This window comes from Chiloscyllium plagiosum, chromosome 9 (assembly GCF_004010195.1).
Source record: "Chiloscyllium plagiosum isolate BGI_BamShark_2017 chromosome 9, ASM401019v2, whole genome shotgun sequence".
Lineage (NCBI taxonomy): Eukaryota > Metazoa > Chordata > Chondrichthyes > Orectolobiformes > Hemiscylliidae > Chiloscyllium > Chiloscyllium plagiosum.
In genome coordinates, this window is record NC_057718.1 from 98,958,354 (window position 1) to 98,978,906 (window position 20,553).

Consider the following 20,553-nt stretch of genomic DNA (forward strand, 5'->3'; position numbering starts at 1 on the left):
GGGAGCTATTGGAGAGTTGAGGGAGGGTGGGGAGTGCTGAGAGGGATAGGGAAGATGGAATGCTAGTGGATGTGGCGATGTTGGATGACTGAGCCTGAGGGGAGTAAATGGAGTGGAGATGGGTGGTGGGTGAAGGAATAGGAAATGGATAGGGGAGATTGGGAGCTGGTGGAAAGTTGCTGGGGCGTGGGAGAGTAGGAACTGAATTGGGCCCATGTAATTATTGATAATTTACATAGCAACCATCAAAATTTGTTCCTTAAAGGAAGGCGATATGACAATAGTCTAGGGAGAACAATGAACATTGATTGTTGACAGCTGCTATTCTAAGTCTGGATTCTATTTCATGCATGCATATTTATATTTCTGAGTGCTGTTACTATATCTATCCAAAGGAAAGAGAATCCTAGTGGATCTGAAAACTGTTGAGGAATTGCACTTGAAATTGTTCTTAATAAAGTTGTGACTTACCTACTGTGATCTTTGGAAAGCTGCAGAGCCATGAGAAAGGAATGGGTTGGATTATATCCTTACAAGGAATGTGAAAGGTAGTTTTTAGCCATCTCCAAGATTGCAGAGGAACCCAGAAGCCAGGAGTAATTTGCTTTCAGAGATTTAAATAAAGCGGTTGAGCCAGATATCACCGAAGTTCTGTCTACCCATTTAGGTGGGCATGAAAGATATCCAGAAGCGATACCCAAAATTAAGTAAATATGATGGCTAATATTTGCCTTGAACTGTTATGCCTAAAATGGATTATTAGATCATCTATTTTGTTTGTGGATTGCCTGTGTGTAATTTGACTGCTACAGTTATTAGATTACAACATTAGTTACAGTACAGAAATATTTTATTGATCATGGAACTTTTTCGACCTCCTGAATTCAAGAATGGCACTCATGAACGAACAAATCTTGGGCGTACACTGTAAAGCTTTGGCTGTCATATTGAATATGCTACCAAATTTCAAAGCTCTGTATCAGGGTGGATTGAGAAACTTGTTACAAAAGTGCGCAAAGTGTTATGTTTTTCATTCATTCTTCATTTTATTTGCACTGGAAAGAATGGAAGTAATTTTAACAAGTGTGTCCCTTGGGAAACTGATGGGATCCGATCCATCAGTTTCCTACTGGGAACATTGGCTTAAAATTACCCATTTTATGGTATGCTATTCATATTTGCAATAACTTATAAAGTAAACCTACATACTGCTTCATTCAAAGCATGGGCAAAACTTTAGGCCTGCTGTCATGTGCTCCATATATATTACTTGGTGCAAAACTTGCAATATATATCTATTTAAATATTTAACATAGCTGTAAGCCTTTCAGGATAACTTGGTTCAATGGCAAAATTATAATTTCAAAATTCTGTATTGGAATATGTTTCAGGAAACTTAAAACCCACACATGTCAAATGGGAGAGGAAAGTCACAGTTGTTGAGCAAGTAATGTCAGATTTATTCTGTCAATTATTGCAGAAGTTTCAAAATTATCCAGAAATATATAGGACCATTAACATTGGAATACATCAGTTGGCCTGGTAATGTAGTATGTTGCAAATCAAACAACCTGGGTTTACAGTGGTTGTAGAACTTTTAAAGTGTGCAGGAAACAGGATGGAGGTGTACCAGCCTGGAATTTTTAGCCACTTGTTGGCAAGCTGGTATACAGGCATGGTCTTACCACCATGCTATTTATAAGCAGACTGATAACTACCCCCTGAATGATGCTCCCTGCCACAAGCAGTGGTTAGCCAACTGAGGCCATTGGATCCTTCTAGCATGCTGACTGGAATTTTCTAGCCAACAAGTGATCCCCGCTGAAGAGGCCAAAAGGTAGCCAGAAAAATTAGGTGGCCTTCTGGTAGCAGACCGGAAGGGCCAGTATTCTGATTCATTAGTTATTAATCATTCACTCTCACTCCTTTCGCTCCTACACCCACCAACCTTCCAACTTGCTAATGGCTGCAGGCCACTATACAGACACAATCTGGTTAGCTGTGGCCCATTGTATTTTCAAAGATTTTAGAAGTGCTGAGAGAGTGCTTCTCCATCTTAAGGAGCCATCTTCCTCTTTTATCTGCCACGGGGGTTGCAGCTTTCTTGCTGCTGGAGGGGCTCCAGTTGGCCCTCCAACTTTGGGATTTTGATCCTGTCCATTAGTAGGGTGGTGAGTACACTCTCTGGCGAATCCGCAAAACCTGCGTTAGGCATGGCACCCATGCCATGTTTGGTCAGGATCTGGACACAATCCCCGCATTGGTGCCGTGATACCAGAACAAAGATCCTGCTTTTTTGGTAGAGATTAACATCTGTGACTTCTTACCCTGTAGTGTACAGAAGTACAATCTCCAAAAGTGGTCCAGTGGATGTTACTGTGGACTCTTCTTGGAGTTTCTCATTTGTAACCACAAGTGATTGTTCTGAAATATCAGTAGCAGACTTTTGGAGGAAGCAGCCTTCTTATTCTTCGATAAGAGGGTACAACTGGATCAGAGAGATTACAAAGGGTGAAGCTAGATTTTTTTTTGATTGGAGGAAATTATATGTTTGGACTAGACTTTGTTGCATGTTTTGTGCATTGAATGCCACAATTCAGAAACTATGTTAAAGTAATTGCCTTGTTTTTAAATCACCTGTGCAGTTTTATAGTCAATTGCCAACCAGTGTGGTTATGTTTAGAGATTTGTTTAAATTCAGTCTGGCAAAAATCCTTTGACAGCTCCTCCAGTATATTTTAGTCCAAATTGTAGAGGCTGTAGATATTGGGTGTAAGTTGTAACTGTAAACAAGCTGAGACTTGATCAGCCTGCTTGTAAGCACATTGTAAAAGTTACTTAATGTTCAGTGAACCACACAGCAGTAACAATTCAACAGTAACTTAATGTGAAGTATTCTGAGTATTTCAATATTGTGATTTTTTTTTTAAGGTACTATGCATCTGACAGTCAATAAATCAGCATTGGCTAAGATTAATCTGAAATTATTCATTATATTTTCACCTACAAACTTAAAATATTGTTAGTTTTAAATGCAAGTTATGAAATGAATTGCTTTCTTTGGTATTTATAGATTGACTTTATTCAATATTTCTGAGAGGAGGAAATTTCCAATCTTTAAAGTAAAATTCGGTCTTTGGATTAAGAGTTTGAAAGCATAAACAATAAGGCAAGGTTCATGGTATATATTTATAATTTAAACTGTAGAAAATAAACAGAAAGAGAGTAATTTGTTTAATTCATGACAAGGCAGATTGGGCCCAGTGGAGTGCTCCTCCAGAGCAGTGTGGGAGGTTGGAGACACTTCTAGTGTCCAGGGTGACCATATGTGCAAAAACTGTATCCAGTTGTAGCTACTGGAAATTCACATTTACGATCTGGAGCAGCAACTGGAGTCACTATGAAGTGTCCTTATCACTTAGAAAACACCTATGGAAGTACATAAAATCAACAAACAAAATCAAAGGGAAATCATGTTTGACAGACCTATTGAAGTATCTTGAGGGCATAACTGGTAGAATAGATGAGAGATCAGTGGATGGAGTGTATCTGGATTTTCAGAAAGCTTTTGACAAAATCCCATATTAGAAGTCATTGTGCAAAAGTATGTGGGATTGGTGCTAGTGTACTGGCATGGATTGAGAATTGGTTGGCGATCGGAAACCGAAAGAACGAATAAATGGGTCATTTGAGGAATGGAAGGCAGTGACAAGTGGGGTATTGCAGGGATCAGTGCTTGGGTCCCAGCCATTCACAATATTTATCAATTACTTGGATAAGGGAGTCAAATTATGTTTCCAAAAATGCTGATGACAATTCTAAGTGGAAACGTGAATGGAGGAGGATGTAAAGAGGTTTCAATGTGCTTTAGTCAAGTTGAGTGGGCAAATACATGACAGATACAGCACAAAATGGATAAATGTGAAGTTGACCATTTTAGTGTGTAAAAGAAAATGCCAGAAACTTATTTAAAGGGTGATAGATTAGGAAAGATTGATGTAGAAAGGGTCATGGTATATATTTGTAATGAAAACAAGGATGTCAATTCAGAAAGCAGTTAGGAAGGCAAATGTATATTGGCCTCCATTGCAACAGGGTCTGAGAACAAGTGTAAGGAAGCCTTACTGCAGTGCATAGGGCCTTGGAGATGCCACACCTGAAGTGTTGTTTGCAGTTTTAGGCTCCTTACCTAGGAAAATATATATTTACTATACAGGGAGTGCAGTCAGCATACACCAGACTGATTTTGGATTTGAAGGTTTGTTGTATGAGGAGAGATTGGGTTGATGAGGGCTTGGTATACACTGAAGTTCAAAATAATGAGAGGGAATCTATTTGAAACATAAAATTCTCAGAGGGCCATACAGACCAGATGCAGTCCAGGTGTTTCCCCAGCGAGTGAGTTCCAGAACAAGGGGGTCACAGTCTCAGGATATGTGTGGAAGGCCATTTCAAATTGAAATGAGCAGTTTCTTCACTCAGTGGTGAGCCAATGGAATTCCCTACCACAAGGCTATAGCGGTGAAGTCACCAAATATATTGATAGATTTTTAGAAGCTAAAGGTGTCAAGTGTTGTAGGAGGCAGTGCTTGCATGGCTTTAAGATAAGAGGATCAACCGTAATCATATTAAATGGCAGAGCATGCTTGATAGAAACAGTGCTTGTAGGGTGTTAGAAAAGAGGATCAGCCATGATCATATGGAATGGCAGTGCATGGTTGATCGGTTGAATGGCCTAATCGTGCTCTAATTTTCTTGTAAGTGCATTACACTCCAGAAGACTTCTTTAACCCTTGAGATGTGCTGCATCAGAGATAGAATCTATTTTCTTACTGCTAGTGATTAAACTGGTTTATTTGTGTTTTCTTACTCTCCAAGAGAGTGTCCTAAATCAAAGCCAGCAGCAAACTTCTTTGTGAATTTTATAACAAAGGTTGTTTACAATCGTAGTTTTGCCCTAGATGATTCAAAAACTGCAACATCCTATTTGCCTTTCACATGATTGCATACAAAGATTAAATACAGATGAAGAGGAAAATTGAAACTGAAAGAACTGCAGATGCTATATAAAACATAAACAAAAACAGAAATTGCTGGAAAAGCTCAGCAGGTCTGGTAGCATCTGTGAAGAGAAATCAGTTAACATTTCAGATCCGGTGGCCCTAGCAGTTCTGAAGAAGGGTCACTGGACCCGAAACATTAACTCTGATTTCACGGATGCTGCAAGACCTGAGCTTTTCCAGCAATTTCTGATTTTATTTCTGATGGGGAAAAATTGTATCACACTCTTTGTTGCAGGCCAATAGATTCTTAGATGAGTAAAGCATAATCTCAGAATAATGAATTGCAAAGTATTGTCTGAAAGTTCATAATATACTGAATAATGACAGCTCTGTGAACTAAACGGAACCAAAGTGAGAGTAGGGATACTTCAGGGAACCTGTTTCTCAGTTAGGAGGGACAAAGGCTCCTGGTTTCTAGTAACCTCTATTGGAAATGCAACTGTGTAGATATCGGATAAGCACTGGATTGGATTCTCTTGTGGTGATCCATGAAGTTGAATAATGTATTGGCAGTCATTCTTAATGCCCACACAAAAGAAAACCTGAATGAGTTAAAGGAGGCTATTCAGCATCTATGATATCCCAGCTGAGAGTCAATCCTCCACAGAAGGGGTGAATAAAAAGAAACTAGCAACAAAATAATGCATGGCAGAGTTTACAAATTGAAATGTTATTCTAATTTCTTAATATTTATAAAGTCCCTCTAATGTAGTAAGATTAAAATAAGTTTCATTCTGATAAATGAAGTTGAATCACCTGTCTAGAGGCTTGGAAGGTGACCAGGATCTGTCTGAGATCAAGTTGACTCTGAAATGGCATGCCTGGTAATGGTACTTTGGAACTCTTCCACGAGGCAGATTCTGTAATCTGATATCTAAACATGTCAAGCCTCCAGAACTTGAGGATTTGTTGGTGAATGACTGGCCAGCCTGGCTCATTGATAAGACTGAAGAGTAAACCTTTGAGTAATGGGGATTCCCATCGATTGGCTCTCAGTCATTCTGCAAACCAATGCCACAATTATTAAGTTTGTCTAGCCGGTCAATTGCTAAGTTTTGATATGTATCATGCATTCTATTACAAGAGAAAAGAAAAACTATTTGATTCATCAAACGTGCTCTGTTATTAAAGCAATAAAAGAATTTGCATTACTTGTTTAATTTAAACAGTACCATTTTAGTTGGTTAAACATCCAGCTTTTGTGCACGCACAGCATCTAATTACTATTGTGATCTAGATGCTTGTAGCAAGGGTTGAAAATTTAAAACAAGAAGAAAGAAAGTTGGCAAAACTCAGCAGGTCAGGTAACATCTTGGAGAGAAAGAGAGCAACATTCCTGTATGATGACTGCTCGTCAGATCTTCTGATGAGGGGTCGTTGACTGGGACAGTGTTCCGAGCAGTGGCAGTCACAGTCAGATTGCCATTTCACTCCTTTTTTTCATCAATACTGAACTGTTCAATTCCCGCTGGTCATTATGATTACAGGCACTTCAGAAATGTGGAGCGTACATGAAATAGGGGTTTATAAAATCATGAGGGCTCAGATAGGGTAAATAGACAAGGTCTTTTCCCTGGGATAGGGGAATTCAGATCTAGAAGGCACTACTTTAGAGTGAGAGGGAAAGAATTTAAAAGGGACCTAAGGGGCACGTATGGAATGAGCTGCCAGAGGAAGTGGAGGATGCTGATATAATTACAAGACTTAAAAGGGATCTAGATGATTATATGAATAGGGAGGGTTTAAACGAATATGGGCCAAGTGCTGGCAAATGGGAGTAAATTAATTTAGGATATCTGGTCGGCATGGATGAGTTGGACCGAAGGAACATATACCACAGAAACAGACCCTATGACTCTATGAGAGCATCAGCAGAGTTTGGAAACAGGCCATTTGGCTCACCGAGTCCACAGTGACCCTCCAGAGTATCCCATCAAATCCCACCCCTCCACCACATCCCCGCAATCCCATATTTCCATGGCTAACCCATCAGACCATCCAGACCCACACAGCCTGCACATCCCTGAACACTATGAGCAATTTAGCATGGCTGATCCACCTAACCTGCACTCCTATATTCAGTGCTCTGATCAATAAAGGCAAGCATACCAAATGTCGCCTTTACTATCCTATCTACCTGTGACTCCACTTTAAAGGAACTATGAACCTGCACTGCCAGGTCTCTTTATTCAGCAACACTCCCCAGGACCTTATCATTAAATGTACAAGTCCTGCCTTGATTTGCCTTTCCCAAATGCAGCACCTCACATTTATCTAAATTAAGCTCCATCTGCCACTCCTTGGCCCATCTGATCAAGATCCCGTTGTACTAACCTTCTTCACTCCTCACTGCACCTCCAATTTTGGGATCATCTGCAAACTTACTAATTATACCTCCTACGTTCATATCCAAATCACGTATAAATGACAAAAAGCAGTGGATGATCATGATTGAAATGTTCAGCTGCACAGACAGACACTTTAACAACTGCTGTGAAAGGGCAAGCATGTAAGCTTTGTGCGAGGTTATGGTGCCAGGTAAGAGTGCTTTGGGTAGGTTGGGCTCTTTTTTTTTGGGAAGGGAGGTTGGGTGGAAATGTCTGGCAGAAAGGAGGGATTGGCATTCATTGTTAGGAGAGGTGGTCCTGGAGTCAGCTGAGTGGGGAGAGTTAGATTCTGGGTTAGTGAGAGAGCTAGCAGCAGGGAGGTAGGTGTTGTGTCCTTGTGCAGAGGCATCTGGTCCCTTTCAGGCCTGTGGTGCAGACATCTGGTCTTGGAGGTACAACTCTATGTTATGCGGTGACCGGCCTCAGGGGTTTAGGACTATGCTCCGATGTGTCCACTCCCAGAGCTTTAGACTGTGCCAGGTATATTGTGACCCAGTGGGATATGAGGTTTGTAATCATGGTACATTGGGTGGGCCGTTTGGGAAGATGACTCATTGGAGTTGGTGAGTGGTTACTCAGGAGTCAGACTAGGATTTTGATCCTCTATTTTCCTGGGTAACTATTAGCTTAACTGAAACAACGCCATTCAGAATTGCCAACTTTAATGGATTCTTCATTTATGCAAGGAAATATTCCATTGAGATCTCCAATTTCTACAAAATCTGCTACTTCTGGGATTCCATATGGTCCCAATGCACTATTTCATTGAGTACTGCTCCAATGACTTTCTCGCCATCAGACTATCCGGGGCGTTCTCATGAAGGGGTAAATTAAATAGGCTCATGAGGGAGAATGGTATAGAAGTTTATACTGTGAGAAATAGACGCGGGTTAAAATGAATGATTTGCTTCTGTGCTGTACACTAATTTTCCATGGTATTGGAGTGTTCCCTATGTGGAACAACATAGGCTTAATTTTTATCTGAAATATAGTAACTTGATAAAAGTTAACTTGGTGAAGGAAGTAGAAATTCACCGGTAACGACATCAAATTTGTAACAATTAGCTTGCTTTTGACTACAGTCGTTATTGACCTCCTGGAAATATTCCTGAGCAGAAGACTACAGAAGGAACTCAGAGAGCTGAATTACAACGAATCTTGCAGTACAGCCTTTGTGGTTTCTAAATTTCAATAAATGGCAGAACTTTCTGCATTATTGACATTCTTAAAAGGTTTTAGAGATGCATAACTCATTTACATCATGCCTTTCCATCATCAGAGCATTTCAAGTGAGTTGGTCTTGAAGGACTGTTAGATTTATTATGTGTACGGCTAGATATAAATAATAAGATAGAAAGCTTTGATGCTTTTGGTTGAGTGATCAAGATTGGATTAGCACACAAAGTTTCCTACTCCTGAAGTAATTTCTGTGGAATCTTTTGTGTTTGCCTGAACCATCCAGGTGAGGCCTTAGTTTACAATTTCACCTGAATGACTGTAAAATTGGACTGGCCCCTCTACTGCACAGAAATATTAACCCGAATTATGTGCTAATGTTATGTAGAATGGCTAAAACTCTCAATCTTTTGACTCCTAAATGAAAATTCCATTGATAAGAGCTGGCACTTAGTATTTAATATAGTATTTATATTAAATTAATATTTGGTTTCCATTATATTTCCTTCGACTAACTTTTCTCTCTTCACTCAGGCTGACTGCCCTGTCATGTAAATGAGTTGATAGCTTATTTGACTGCAATTGAATGTTGAGCAAGATCTGTTTTTCCACAATGATGCCCTCAAACAAATTTGTCCTTAAGGTAAGGCTATTTAGATTTACTTTGAATGATACTTTCCATTGTATAATCTTGCATTGTGAGTTACTTTATTTTTAGAAGATCACTTCTTTATAGATAGAAACTGCTTAATCTGCAGGGAGCAAGGCAGAGAAATATACTGACTACTGTCAGCGATGCACGGTTATTGCGCATGATTGAAGACACTCCCTCCAAGCCATAGACTATCCCGACTTGGATTTGTGTTTCTATTCCTTTGCTGTCGCACGGTCAAATTCCTGGAACTTCCTAACAGCACTATGGCTGTACTTGCACCACGTGGGCTGTAATTGTTCAAGAAGGCAGCTCGCAATCACCTTCTCGAGGGCATTTACCAATGGGCAATAAATGTTGGCTTATCTAGTGACTCCCACATTCTGTAAACGAAGAAATAAAATACATTGGCTGAACTGCTCACTTAGTTTATTTCCACTGGGGTCTGACTGAGACTGCCGTAGACGTTTTTCTCCAATTGAGCACAATATTTGCTGTCATTAAACTAGCTATTTTCTTCAACGTTCTCATGAAACATTAAAGCAATTCTCCTGCCCTCCTTGTAATTCTACTAAACCATGAGTCACTGATTTCATCAGCAAAGGATAAGTGGAGAGACCTGGAGGATTAAACATCATAATTTTCCCACCTTGCTCTAGCCAAGAGAATATGTGGCATTTTAAAATATTGTATTAAAAAGATTGTAGTTGTTTTGTTAAACTCTCTTTCCACCCTCAATGCTTCTGCTAAACAAAATAATTCATTCTGAATTATAATGCAACAGGTTTTAATAACTGCCTGGCAAGTCACTCAATTGGCAATTGTTCATGTTTAAAGCTAAACACTGAGTGTTGCTAACTATTCTGCCATGGGGTGGGACTTCACTGTTAGTACTGTAGTGAGATTTTGTGTAGCTGCTGAGAATTACATAGAATGTACAGCATAGAAACTCATTATGAAGCCTGATCCTCGTCCATTCCTCAGCGAAAAACATAACCCTCTGTTTCCTTCTCCTTCCTGAGCTTATCTATTTCCTCCTTAAATGCTTCTTTACTGTGTACCTCAACAACTCCCTGTGGTGGCAGACTCCCTACTCTTGGTGACATCTTACATTGATAAACTCTGGGCTTGCTTTTCAACATAGCGAGCACAAGAACCAGGAGCAGGAGCGGGACATCTGGCCCCTCAAGCCTGCCCTGCCGTTCAACAAGATCATTGTTGATCTGATTATGGCCTCAATACCACTTACCTGTATCCACAATCCTTGACTCCCTTGTTGATTAAAATTTGTTCAACTTGGTCTTGAATATACTTAATGACTCAGACTGTACTGCTCTCTGCAGAAGTGCATTCCTCAGACAAAATACTTTCTGGGTGAAAGGGCATTTTTTTTAATTTCCATCTTAAATTGGATACCCTTAACTTTTAAACTACATCCTTCAGTTCTAAACTGATTCCAAAAGGAAAACCTCCTCACAGCATCCATCCTGTCAAAAGCTCTCGGGAAAGTCCAAATTTCAATATAATCACTTCTGATTCTTGTGATTCTGATGGATATAATCCAGTCTGTTCAACCTTTCCTCAAAACCTTTTCATCCCAGGCATCTACCATGTTCTCTGAACTGCTAAAGGCATTCTGCTTGTCTGCTCTGTTAAGACTTTTCCACATTTTTAAAGACCTTTGTTAGGTTATTTCTGAACCTTCATTAGAAAAGAAATCCAGGATGTACATCCTTTCCTGTTATATGGTGACGATCTGTATAGTCAGACCTTACTGTGACAAAGCCCTACATTTATATGTTCACTACAGCAAAGTTTGATGATTTTTGCTGGACTAGAAAAATGACGAGGGAACATTATTATTCAGGTTTTTAAAAAGAAATAACACAGTGTAGATTGCATGTTATTTATGGTTTTTCGCGATTCACACGGTTTCCAGCTTATTACCAGTCTAAAGAATCTTCAATTTTTGAAGCTGTGCGATTGCCTTTCTGAACTTATACAGGAAAAGGATAATGAGTTTTATGCCTTCTAAGGCTTTGCCATCCAAAGTTTCCTCAGCTTCTCTCTGACTCTGTGTCACTGATTCAATGATGTTGTCATCATTTGTAGCTGCTCTTGTAGGGAAATTTCAATTTCTTGTCACTTTCTTTCTGAAATTCTTCACTATCAAATGCCTTATCAGTGAACAACTGCACACTGGTAATAATATGTCCAACTTCCTGTACAAGAGATTATTTTTCAATTAGCCTCAGTTTGAATTTCAGTCGTGTAACTATGTGGATGCTGCTCAAGTATTTCTTATAGTAGAGCTTATTTTCTTGTCATAAAGTATCTCGTCTTGCTGTTGAGATTGTTGGTTTATTTATGGCAGTGAACCTATACCCATCTTATTCTTATGAGATCATTATATTAATACAGTAGCTTTCAATGAGTTAAAGACATTCTATGCTCCTGAGGGGTCACATTTAAGGCTGCTGATTTCCTGTTGTCCATGGATATTGTTGGCAAATCTAATTATTAATCTGCTGTTCCAGTTCTGAAGAAGGGTCACTAGACGTGAAACATTAACTTTGTTTTCTCTTTACAGATGATATCAGACCTGCAGAGTTTCTCCAACGATTTCTGTTTTTGTTTCACATTTCCAGCATATGCTATTAATCTATTATTATTTGAACTCTTACTAGAGATTTGGAACAATGTGCAGGTTATTTCCTTAGACAGAGATACACCTTCCAGCCTTTGATAAATCTTTTCTTCATACTAAGTCTCTGTTGATGTATTTGTCATGAAAACAAAGCCTGATTGACTATGCACAACTTGGGCACTATAACTACCTTAAACACTTTAGAACATCAACATGCCAGGATTACTGTTTCTGTTTACTGTCAAGTGATCTTGTTTCTAGAAAGTGTACATAGATGTTCTTGGGGACGGAATTAGACTCTGTTATGACATCCCACAACTGAATTACGAACCATCTGTCTTGGCTCACAAATCAAGATTGGCCATTTGGCCAAGGATCTGGAACACAGCCATCTCCTGTAGAATTGTACCTGACATCATTGCTACTTTCAGAAGGGGAGTGGTGGTGGTATTTTGCAACGAAGTACTTCTCACAGTTTGCCTTTCCTTTTAAATTCAATTTATCTAGTGAGTTTTTGAAATACGCTTGAGTTCTTTATCAAATATTTGCTGAGATCATGTCATGGTATTTGGTCACTGAACATCGGACTCTTTAATAATGTACATTATTTGTCTCCAAGTACTGTAACCCAGAAGAGGGAGCTCTTGAGCTGCATTTATATACAATATTCTGTTGCCAAAATTCCTTATGCAAAAATATGTAATGGAATTTTAATTTGAGGTGAATTTGACATTTGTTTAGCAGTTTTATCCTGTGATGGTTTTATTTCTTGCAGTCTAAGTACATGCAAGATTCTGTTCAATTGGGATCACTAATAACCTTTCAGACCAAAGCATTTAAAATTGAATAGATAAAGCTAGAGCCTAAGAATAATGAACGTCAACTACAGTTCAAAACGACAAACATTCCTGATGATGCTCAACCAGTGTTCACTTAGGGTCAGTCTTCAGCCTTAGCAAAGTCAGGGATAATTATTATGAATGTTATTATTAATAATTTGATTTTTGGCATACAATCCATAACAAAACTAATCCTGTTTTCTTCCAATTTTGCATGGAAATGAGGAAATTAATGCTCTCCATTGTTATTGCTAATTTATGCAACATTGCTTATTTAATATTCCTATAGAAAGTCAGATCACTGATGATAGAGATGTTCACTGAGATGTATTCAATATAGATTACCACAGTCAACTTTTTGTCTTACTCTGAGAGGTTTTCCACTTCTAGCTGGTCAGTCATTGCTGACAGTTATTGCTTGCTTCTGCTGTTCAGCAAAAGTAGTGACAATTAACCAGCCAGAACCAGAATGCTTCCATGAGTGGTTCAAACGTTGATTAATAGGCCTGTGTTCACACTACCTTTCACCTCTAAACTATTTCGCAGTTGGTTCCAAGCTCTGAAGTTGGCCACAGTCCACCATTTGAAGATCCCTGAAGTATCTGACATCGTGCTAACAGTAACATTGGCTTGGCTCACTTGGTAGCAGTCACACTTACTGTTTTAGATTGTTGTGCTTTTAAGTTCCACATTAGGACTTGAGTAAATAATCATGGCTGTTGACTCAGTGCGTTACTAGGCCAGTGCTATGCTTTAGATGAGAAATTAAACCAGTATTGTTTACCTGCTCAGAATCCATGAAGATGTACTGCGAGTTCACTTTCAATCAGCACATAATAATAAAATAATTAGCTGGTTATTCTGCTCATTGCTGGTGCAACATGACTGGAATGTATACTTCTTTAATAAGTTATTAAGTTTCAAGAAATAATCAGTTGTGTTAAGCACTTACAGGCATTTCAGTGATGCACTATGTAAGTGTTCAGTTGTAAATCCCTCCTGACAAAGTGCCATCTGATAATCATTGCTTAAAGCAGCTTAATTTTTTAAATTTTGTATTAGTAGAAGAATGAATTCTTCATCTGCAGATATTTTAATCAACTGTTCAGACACGTTTTGAGATGCCTCTCAAACAGTGGGACTTGAACCCAGGCCTACTACGTGTAGGTTTTCTGATTACCAACAGCATGTTGCAATAAAAGTAATGCATTTATAAGGACTTCTGGTTTGGGGTGGAAATTGAGCTAATTGTTTCTATGTAATCACTCACAAACCTCTGTAGGATTGCAGTAGAAGATGCGAAAATAATTGGGTTGCAAGGCCAAACATCACCTCACTTGCCTGTGTGAAATTTCTCTATTCCTCCTATGAGACCACCAGTAGCTGCCACTCCCATAAATAATTATGGGAGCAGGGCTCAGGTCCACTCTGCTCCATTTAACAAGATTGCTGAGGGTCTTCAATAAAAAGCAATGGCAGTCGAGCTTTGATAGAAGCCTCCTCTTCCTCCAGTCTGTCCCAAACATTTATCTGCTGATGGCTTTGGTCTGGTCTGAGTAAATTAGTAAAAAACTTTATCCAGCTCACAGGGTGTTTCTCTTTATTTAGGAATCCTTCATTTCCTCTTCTTGTGCTGCAGAACTGCTGAAGTATTCCGTCCTTGCACAGCAATTCTTTTTGATACCAGAAAGCCTGGATAGTGTTTTGTGTATGCAAAGGATGATCCTCAATGCAGAAAAATAGGTTGGGCCAACATGGATCCAGAGTCAGAAATCCCACTCCAATGCAACTTTGTTCCAAAGGCAAAGATCCTAAGATTAATGTAATCACAATATTGTGGATATGTCACGTTATGCTCATTTTCAAACTTATCAATATCAGTGTAATCTAATTGAAGAGTGGCTGCATGAGAGCATAGCTTCTGGTTCTGATGATGGAATTATCAAAACCGTGTTTAGTTTTTCAGTATAACTAATTTTTTACTTTTGGTCAGGGCATGATATTTATTGTTGTCCAGTAGAATTCAAACTTAGAATGAACCTTATGCAAAATTTTAACATTTTTTAGATTAGATTAGATTTCCCGCAGTGTGGAAACAGGCACTTCGGCTCAAGCAGCCCACACCGACCCTCCGAAGAGCAACCCACCCAGACCCCATCTCCCTTATCTGGTTTCAAAGATAATCTGAAATCAAATCATTTATCTTCTTCATTGGGCCTCGAGGAGTCAAATGGCCGACTCCTGCTTCTATCTTCTATGTTTGCATATGTTTCTATGTAAGCCTAAGATCTTCCCTGGTGATATCTTCTTTGGCTCACTGTCCATTTCTGTTTGATTATGGCTGTGAAAAGAACTTTAAGCCATATTTTTACTTTTTGGCATGATGTAAGTACAAATTATGGTGTTCTTAAATATTGAAAATACCATGTGGGTTTTTCCAACTGACATCAATTGTCTTCCCTTCAGTAAATGTATCTTTTAAATAAGGCTGCTGGTTTATAAAATTTGAAGGTTGTTAGTCCAAGGATTCATGTACTATACCGTTTTGTTTATGACGTGTTATATCATGTTAGATTGAGTTTGAAACACTCTTATCTGCAATGCATGTTATTGCAAGAAGAAATACAGTTAGCCATTGTGATACATCGAAAATAAAGGAAGCAGCAATGCATAGTAAATGTAATAGTTATTTGCTATTTGCCCCTTTTGGGTTTGAGTCCAGAATTTAATTTTTAATATCCGGCCTGGATTTTAGACTGTGAGTTGGCTGCCTAGATTCTGGAGAAATCCTGGTTTTGCAAACTCCACATTTAAAAATGGCTGTCTGGAAGTTGGATTTTCTGTCTGGAGTTTGGGGCAGCCTAAGTTGGAACTCTAACTGGGAGACTCTAAATGAGAGTAGTGGTTGGTGAGTGCAGAGGCAGGCTGGGCAGAAGGCCAGGTTTATGTCAACTGATGGAGTAACATAGGAAACAATGACTTTTTTTTAAAAAGACCTCTGACATTATTTTCAAAGATTTAAATGACAGGACTTTTAAATAACTTGACAGCATTCTTTGATAGTTGGTTTTGACAAATCCTCTTGACACTTGTTTTGACAGCTGTTAACAGTTCCAATAAGCTTGATAGTCAATTAATTCATGTACTTTTAAAAAACATATTCTGTCCTATTTTTAATGCATATTCATGTGTACTTTGAACAATTCCAAAGGACATCTGACCTCCCCAAAAATGTCTGGGAGTAGATTGAAATGGGCACCCTCACCTTCCAAAGAAATCCACAAAGTTCAAACCTGCTCTTACTTGATCCACTTTGCACACTTCAGGTTTCACACTCCTGGAATACAAAATACACATAAGCCTCAAGATGATGATTTAAACAGCTAGTTGCACCTATAAGCCATGAAAGTGCGAATTCTGACCTGACCCAGTTCCTGCTCCTGCAAGACCTCAAGGCTGGACATGTGATTTCATTTTCCTATTTTCACCAGGCCAGAAAGTGTTCATGAAGCAGGGAAAAAGATGGACCTCTGAATAGAATAAATCTGAAATCTAAGAACATAGTGAATATTAGTCTGATATACAAGTCACATACACAAAGCTATCTTGTGGTGCCATTGATTAGTTTCAATTTAAGAGCTTGTGAAGGTAGAAATGTTTTGTATTTCCCAAAATTAAGTACACTTGGAAGTGCATTTGACGTAAGGATCTATTCAATAATTTGGAATTTCTGTTATATGTCACAACATGTTTAGTCTGGATAGAACTCACATACTGGAACTGTTGAACAATTTTAAAAATATATATTGTACTAAAGTTTAAGACCACACAGATTGTAAGCACATTAAAATACTTGAGTTATTGATAGTATTGCACATGGAGACTTAATCAAAAAAAATCTATAAGTGGTAAAATCATGATTTGTACAACACATGCTGATGTATATTCTAGCTATTGTTATAGTAAGTGAAATATGTTACATTGAGTTAATACTTATGCTTATGTATTGTCTTTCAATATCCTAATCTAGACGTGCATGCCTCCACTATGATGCTGATCACTAAAAGACCTGCTAATCTTTTCCCTGAAAAACTCAAATGGATGTAGCTTATAGAGCTATTTGTGACTTGCCTCATCAATATGTCCAGAATTTACTTTTACTTAATAAATTCATCAATTCAGAGATGCAGAATCTTCTCTCAATGAGGCGATATACCTGAAAGTGTGTATATAAAATGTTAGAGTTATACAGCACAGAAACAGACCCCTCGGTTCAACTGGTCCATGCTGACCAAGGTTCCCAAACTATACTAATCCCATTTGCCTGCATCTGGCTCACATCCCTCTAAATCTTTCCTCTTCATGTACCTGTCCAAATGTCTTTCAAATGTTGAAACTGTACCTGTATTTATCACTTCCTCTAGCAGTTCATTCTCCATACGAACCACCCTCTATGTAGAAAAGTTGCCCCTCAGGTACCTTTTTAGATCTTTCTCCTCTCACCCTAAATTTATGCTCTTTAGTTTTGAATTCCCCTACCGCAAGGAAGAAAAGACCTTTGCTATCCACCTTCTGTATGCCCCTCGTGATTTTATAAAGGAAACCCTTGAACGCTCTACGCTCCAGTGGAAAAGTCCCAGCTTATCCAGCCTCTCCTTATAACTGAAAGCCTCTAATAGCAGTAACATCCTTGTAAATCTTTTGTGCACCCTCTCCAATTTAATAATATCTTTCCAGTAGCAAGGTGACTGGAACTTTACACAGTACTCAAAACGTGGCCTCACCAATGCCCTGTACAATCACAACATAACATTCCAAACTCTTATACTCAATGGTCCAAGCAATGAGAATAAGCATAGCAAGCGCCTTCTTTACTACCCCGTCTACCTGTGATGCTACTTTCAAAGAACTATGTACCTGAACCCTGCGGTCTCTCTGTTCAACAACACTCCTCAGAGCTCTACAATTAACTGGATAGGCTCTTGTTCATCTTACCAAAATGCAACACCTCGCATTTACCCAAATTATTCCCCAACTCCTTAACCCATTGGCTCAATTGATCAACATCCCCTTGTAATATTAAATAACCACCTTCACTGTCGATTAAACCACTAATTTCGGTGTCATCTGCAAATTTACTAACCATGTTACCTAAATTCTCATCCAAATCATTTAGATAAACGACAAATAACAGTGGCCTCAGCACCAATTCCTGCGGAACACCGATGATCACAGGTCTCCAGTCTGAAAACAACCCTCCACTACCACCATCTCTTTCTCTTACTGTCAAACCAATTTTGTATCCAATTGGTAAGTTCTCCTTGAATCACATGTGACCTAACTTTATTAAACAGCCGATCATATGGAATCTTGTCAAAGGCTTTACTAAAGTCCATTAAGACAATGTCTACCGCTCTGCCATCATCTACCTTTTTGATCACATCCTCGAAAAACTCGATCAAGTTAGTGAGACATGATTTCCCATGCACAAAACCATGCTGACCATCCCTAATCAGTTCTTGCCTCTCCAAATGCATGTAAATCCTATTTCTCAGAATCCCCTCCAACAACTCACCTACCAGTGATGTCAGACTCACCGGTCTATAGTTCCCAGATTTCTCCTTGCAGTCTTTCTTAAATAAAGGTACAACATTAGCCACTCTCCAGTACATCAACCATTATGTTTTGTACTTAATACTATAATTTGAGCTATGCTGTGTGGGCAAAGTTTTTTACAGTAAAGAAGAACTTGCATTTGTATGGCATCCTTTATAATCTGCACACACTCCAAGATGCATTGCAACCAATAAAATAATTTTGAATGTAGTCATTGATTGCTGCTTTACAACAATTTGTGTGTAGCGTGCTTGTACAAATAACAACATTGTGGGGGAAACTGAACTGGACCATTCATATAAATACTATAGTTACTAGAGCAGTTGAGAGGCTGGCAATTCTATAGATAATACAAGTAACACCCCAAAAAGAGCTGTAGCTCAGAAAATAGAAGGCAGGGAGTGAGAAAATCAGGAAAATTACAATCACCAGAGAAGTAGTACTGAATTAATTGTTAGAGCTGGGAAACAACCAGTTGCTTGGGTCCCAATGCATTTCATTATTGGATCTGAAAAGAAGTGTCCAGTGAGATGGTTGATAAACTAGTTTTGATGTTCCAAGAGTTGGGGAATGTCCCACAAGATTAGAGAATAATAAATGTAACTCTCTTATTCAAAAAGGGAAAGAGACAAAGTATGGATTTACAGGCTAGTTAGCTTAACATCTGTCATAAGGAAAGTGTTCAAAGCTGTTATTAGAGATTTTACAGCAGAATACTTCAAAAAGTTCAAGGTAATCAGACTGAGTCAGCATGCGTTTTGTGAAAGGGAAAGTTTATCTTTGTTCTTTGCGGAGGTAGTGAGTACTATTGATAAAGGGAATACTCAATATTTTCTAACCAACCAGTTCAGGGATGTTATAACACACTTTGGGAGCAGGTAGGACTTGAACCTGGGCCTCATGGACCAGAGGCAGGATGCTATCACTGCATCGCAAGAGGCCCACTATACTTAGATTTCAAGAAGGTGTTCACTAAGGTGTCACATCAAGTGGTGATGTGGGGAAATGAAAGCTTGTGGTTTTGGTGATAACATATTAGCATGGACAAAAGATTGGCTGACTAACAGGAAACAGCAGTAGGCATGAATAGATCTTTTTCTGGTTGGCACAGTGGTGTGCCACAGAGATCAGTGTTAGGACCTTTGCAGTTTATATAAATGACTTGGATGAATTAATTTTGCCTAATTTGCTGGTGCTGAAAAGATAACTAGGAAAGCAAATTGTGAAGAGTACATAACGAGGCTACAAAAAATTATAGGTAGGCTAAATGAGTGGACAGCGATCTGGCAAATGGAATATAATGTGGGCAAATGTATAATTCCCTACTTTGGCAGGAAGAATTAAAAAGCATCTTATCCAAATAGTGAGAAATTGCAGAGTTCTGAAAAAAGGATCTGGGTGTCAAAATGCGTGAATTGCAAAAAGCAAACATGCAGATACAAAATCTAATGAGGAAAACTAAAGGAAATGTATTGATTTATTGTGAGGGAAATTGAATACAAAATCAAGGAGGTTATGCTTCAGTTATAAAACTTTAAACTGAAGTATTCAGTGTGTTTAATAACTAAGTACAACCTATTGTTAAATATGCAGTGCTTGTTTGGAATGCTGCACACAGTGTGTGAACAAGTTCTAAATTATTCAGAAATGAGCACTGAAACTGACCCAATGTAATGCATACCAAAACTAGCCTGATATCATCAAAAACTGAATGCCTTTCCTTGGTGAAAGGCAGAAAAAGTTCTGCCTGGACTTCATTAGGAAGTTCTTGAGTCCCATTTCACATCAGTATCTTTTACCACAGCCGCACAAAAGTAAACGAGTGATGGAATTCAGGAGAAAATGCCATCCCACAGATAACATATAGAATGAACAGACTACAAGGCAGCCTTTATAAAAGGCAGCCTCTTTTATAAAATAGTATTTAAATGGTTGAGAATTTAACAAACTCAACCTAACAATATGATTTATAGAGTTTAATGGAGAATGTAGCAAATCTTTCATTTCTATTCTGTACCCTAAGAAGTGTATTGTATTTATTTGTAGGTTGCAATTATCGTTCTGCAGATCTTTTATTATTTTTAATTTTATTGTAATTGTCTGTTATATTATGAATAATGATTATTTTATTTGCATCCTCATCACAATTTGACACCTGTTACTATAATGATTT

At 38.5% G+C, this 20,553-nt stretch overlaps 1 protein-coding gene across 4 annotated transcripts in view; it reads left to right on the forward strand.

The window, feature by feature from the left end:
* The window catches only part of LOC122553090 (SLX4 interacting protein), a 94,025-nt gene that overhangs the window by 528 nt on the left and 72,944 nt on the right, over positions 1-20,553 (forward strand). Inside the window, exons 2-3 of one of the 4 annotated variants that reach the window (XM_043696613.1) lie at positions 9,161-9,269; positions 17,941-18,074. The exons of 2 other annotated variants lie outside the window; for them this stretch is intronic. Coding sequence is in view for 1 of the 2 variants with exons in the window: in XM_043696612.1 (XP_043552547.1) it covers positions 9,213-9,269 (57 nt within the window). In the remaining variant the exon portion in view is untranslated. The remainder of the gene's footprint in view (positions 1-9,160; positions 9,270-17,940; positions 18,075-20,553) is intronic. One more of the 4 variants, XM_043696612.1, reaches the window with a different exon arrangement.